This window comes from Postia placenta, assembly GCF_002117355.1.
Source record: "Postia placenta MAD-698-R-SB12 unplaced genomic scaffold POSPLAscaffold_11, whole genome shotgun sequence".
NCBI lineage: Eukaryota > Fungi > Basidiomycota > Agaricomycetes > Polyporales > Adustoporiaceae > Rhodonia > Rhodonia placenta.
This window is the reverse complement of record NW_020169842.1, coordinates 354,236-358,485: the sequence shown is the minus strand read 5'-3', so window position 1 is coordinate 358,485 and position 4,250 is coordinate 354,236. Positions and strand designations below refer to the sequence as shown.

The following is a 4,250-nucleotide window of genomic DNA, read 5'->3' as shown; positions in this document are numbered from 1 at the left end:
AAAAAGGAAGGGGGGTTCCTTCCATAAAGGTCAGCTGGTATGGCTAGACTCTCGGACCTGAAATTGCTGTACCCATCCAGGAAACTAGCCCCGAGGTGAGAAGGGCCGTTCAAAGTCCTAGACAAGATTGGAACGGTTGCGTACAAGCTAGACCTCCCTAGCACCTGGCGAGTCCACCCCGTTTTCCACGAATGGCTTCTATCTCCCTACTCGGAGACGGAGATCCATGGTCCGAACTACACGAGGCCACCTCCTGACCTTATCGAGGGTGAAGATAACTACGAAGTCGAAGCCATTGTCAGACACCGAAAGAACAAGAGGATGCGACACCGGGAATATCGCGTCAGGTGGAAGGGTTACTTGACAGCCGATGACTCATGGGAACCTGAAGCGAACCTGACTGGGACAGCGGATGAAGTGTTGGCAGAGTATAAGAACAGGAAGAACTTGAGCTGAGTCGACAGCAGCTCTACCCAGTCGCTACATCCCCACTTGCACCAACATGTCTTCCACCCTCTCGTTCCTCGACCAGTTCAACACCCCCTCGACCGAAGGCAGGAAAAGGATCTCAATCTACACCCCTAAGCACACCCACGTCAGCAACAGCACCTTGCTGACGCTCCTCCTTAGTAACCTCACCGACATTTTCAACAAGCTCAAAGCCCACAACCCCAAAGCGACCAATGCCACCGACCGCGCTGCACTAGAAGCATATCTCTCTGCCTGCCGCGACTATGACGAGGCTGTCAAGGCAGCCGACGAGGCCATCGACCACCACAAATGGCTCCTACGCCAGCAGGATGACTGCGTCCTCACTGAGCTCATCTGACTCGATAATCTGAAAGTCGCCCACTGCTTTCAACCGCTGCTACCATGCAACATTCGGGCACAGCACAGCAAATTCATCCCACGAGCCATCCCCAACATGTACCTACCTCTACCTGCACCCCTACCGACATCCACCTTCAGATGACCCCCGATCCCGTCCCCTTTTCTCCGGGCCATCCCGCGAAGCACTACCATCCCGGCTGACTGGCAACCCAACCCTGGTTGGACCCCGAAGGGAAGCTGCAGGCGATGCGGATCGTCTCGACACTGGGTACGGGACTGTCTGGACATACGATGCACAGGATGCGGAAAAGAAGCCCCTGGACACCTGGAGCGGAAGTGCGGAACCAGGCCGATGAAGCGACACATATCCACACCACCTGAAGAACCTGCGTGACACATGGGGGTGGTCGTCAACAACGTGTTCATCAAGGGGATCATCAACAAGGCGAAGGAGAGGAAGGCGAAGGAGAAGCAGACAAAGGCGATACCCGTTCCCCCACTGCGCGGCACTAACCCCATACCTCAGACCAACCCAATTGCGGGATCTTCACGTCCTCGACCTGATACACCCATCGTCTTTCGCAAAGTCGACCCCGACTGGACACCCGACACTACTTCCTGGATGTGGGACAACCCCTGGCTACGGCAGGAGCACCTCTTGGGTGAGGAATGGAAGGACATGGGGAGGAACACACACGGTGAGTGGTTCGACGAAGACCAGGACGACGGCATAGACTGGGAGTTGTTTGGGGATGGGGAGCAGTAAGTAGTCAAATGGGACTTCGACTCTGGCAGGGGGGTAATGAAACATTTGTCTTTCCCTTTCTATTCCTTATACTACTAGCGCCCATACTGGCGCCCATCTTAGCGCTCACCCGCAGGTTGAACATTATGTAGCTTACATAATGGGGTCCATGCGCACTTTGTACTCGACATCGTACCACTGTGTTTCTTTCTTCACTAACGCGACCATACAGACACGACGGTCCGTGCACAGTCGGTACTTGTATAAGTAGTTGTACCATTAGTCGGTCGAACCCTAAGTTCGACCTGGTTATCTATTCAACTCTTTGCTCCTCTCCACTTGGGGTAGTGGTCATTCTCGACTTCCTCGCTCGATCTTCAGGACGACGCACTGTCCATAAGCCCTCGCTTGTCGTCTATGAGTCAGGCATCAATACAGTATAGGCCGTTGTATCAAGTGCCGCTCCAGCGAATACCGAGTTGGCGGACTTGATCGCACAGGTGAAGTCGATGCACGAGGAGCTTGAGCACTATCGGGCAATGAAGGAGAAGTCTTTTTGATCCAGTCCGTGCTTCGTGCCGCACGCGTCGGACCTTGTAATAATAATTTGTACAATGTATTGGCGACCGCAAATGTTTACAAGTTGGACCATGGGTCCCAGCACTTCCACATCCCGGTATGCCTCAAAGGGAAAAGATGGCACAAGGACATAATCGCTATAGTGGACAGCGGAGCCACCACGAAGTTCATTAACAAGCGATTCATTACGGAAAACAAGATGCAGACGCGGAGGCTAAAGGAGCCGATTCTGCTATACAATATCAATGGCACCCTCAATAAAGATGGCAGCATCTCAGAGGTAGCCGTCCTCGAGATGCAGATAGGAGATCACGTTGAGAAGACGGTGTTTACGGTTACAGACATTGGTCCGGAGGATGTAATTGTTGGGTTGGATTGGCTGCGAGAGCACAACCCCAAAATTAATTGGGAAACAGGCTCCCTAAGACTGTCACGTTACCCTGAAACGTGCAGCGCCAAGAAAGCTAGCCAAATGGAACAAGCAGTGACTGCGCGTGATACGGGGGTCAGGCCCGCAGCGCACAGGTGTTCTCTGAAGTCCAAACAGTCAGTTATAGGCGCCTGCCGGAGTAAGGTACTCCCGGACTTCGAACCCGAAGAAGATCCGGTGGAAGTAGAGTGGGATGAGACCGACTTGATCGAAGCCTGGGAGCAAGGTATCACGCTTCCCAGCGCCCCTCAGCTGTTTGTCGCGGCAGGGCATACGTACTCCCAGCTGTTTGCTGAGGAAGAGATCAAGAAGAAGGTCGTTAAGACCGCCAAGGAGTCGGTGCCCAAACAGTACCACGAGTTTCTGAAGGTCTTCTCGAAGGAAGCATCAGAACGGCTACCCGAAAGAAAGCCTTATGATCACGCAATCAAACTCGTGCCCGGCTACTCGACATTCCATTCGAAGGTGTATCCCTTGTCGAACAACGAGCAGGAGGAACTAGACAAGTTCCTAAAGGAGCAACTAGTGAAGGGCTACATACGGGAATCGAAGTCACCCATCTCGTCCCCCTTTTTCTTCATCAAAAAGAAGGAAGGGACACTTCGACCCTTACAAGACTACTGCCAGTTGAACACGATCACTGTTAAAAATCACTACCCTCTGCCGCTGATCACTGAAATGGTGGACAAGCTCCACAGCACTACACTCTTTACGAAGTTTGATGTCCAATGGGGATACAACAACGTCCGGATCAAAGCCGGTGACGAGTGGAAAGCGGCCTTTGTGACTAACCGGGGGCTGTACAAACCCCTGGTGATGTTCTTCGGCCTCACCAACTCCCCTGCCACTTTCCAGGCAATGATGAATGAGATCTTCCATGATCTCATCGTCGGCAGAAAGATCCTCGTGTACCTGGACGATATACTCATCTTCTCCACCAACAAGGAGGAACATGAGAGGGTCACACGTGAGGTTCTACGCTGCCTTCAGGATAATGATCTATTCCTGAAGCCTGAGAAATGCAAGTGGGACGTCCCCAAAGTCGACTATGTCGGCTATGTGTTCGGTGGCGATGTCGCGACTTGAGGTCAAGCGACTGAGGAAAACCTATAGCTAGGGGCGTCCGACTGATTCTCACCGAAGCGATGGTGAGCGATGCTCAAACCTAAGGCTAGGGACAAGAAATGTATTAGTTAGTGTAAGGTAAGTAAGAGGATACAGGAGCTTACTGACCTAGGGACAAGAGGTCGAAACTGAGGTCCCTAGGGCAGCAGAGGCCGGCTTATATACATGGGGAGATAAGGGCAGGCTGTGCGCACTGGTCCGTGCGCAGCTGGTCCGTGCACAGCATGCTGACGCGGCCCCAGGGGCCGGTGAGTCAGAGAGGCTGTGTCAGCGGAGCCCGAGCTGTGCCGTGCACTGCCGCCCCATCTAATCTAATTGTACAGTAGATATGATGCGTCCGTATCAGGCATGTAGTACAGAGGTCGCGGGTTCGAGCCCGCAAAAAGGAAAAAAATTAAAAAACGGCTAGACGCCGTGTCAACTCATGACATTACCCCCCCCTCAACGGCGCATGACCTCATGCGAGGTGCCCTTGCCCATCTCCCACCCGGAGCGGCAGCATGCTTCAGTCAGCGGCGATGGCATTGGCTGGAAGTTGAG

The 4,250-nt window shown here is 53.3% G+C and overlaps 2 protein-coding genes across 2 annotated transcripts; both read left to right on the top strand.

The window, feature by feature from the left end:
• Window positions 1-502: 502 nt before the first annotated feature.
• Window positions 503-1,187, top strand: POSPLADRAFT_1059028 (hypothetical protein; the record flags this gene model as incomplete). Its single annotated transcript, XM_024481112.1, has 2 exons — window positions 503-808; window positions 846-1,187. 2 exons carry the CDS (start codon window positions 503-505, stop codon window positions 1,185-1,187), a joined length of 648 nt encoding a protein of 215 aa, XP_024336520.1.
• Window positions 1,188-1,228: 41 nt separating this feature from the next.
• Window positions 1,229-2,019, top strand: POSPLADRAFT_1149570 (hypothetical protein; the record flags this gene model as incomplete). The annotated part of the gene is made up of 2 exons (XM_024486321.1): window positions 1,229-1,593; window positions 1,860-2,019. 2 exons carry the CDS (start codon window positions 1,229-1,231, stop codon window positions 2,017-2,019), a joined length of 525 nt encoding a protein of 174 aa, XP_024336519.1.
• Between the last annotated feature and the right edge of the window lie 2,231 nt (window positions 2,020-4,250).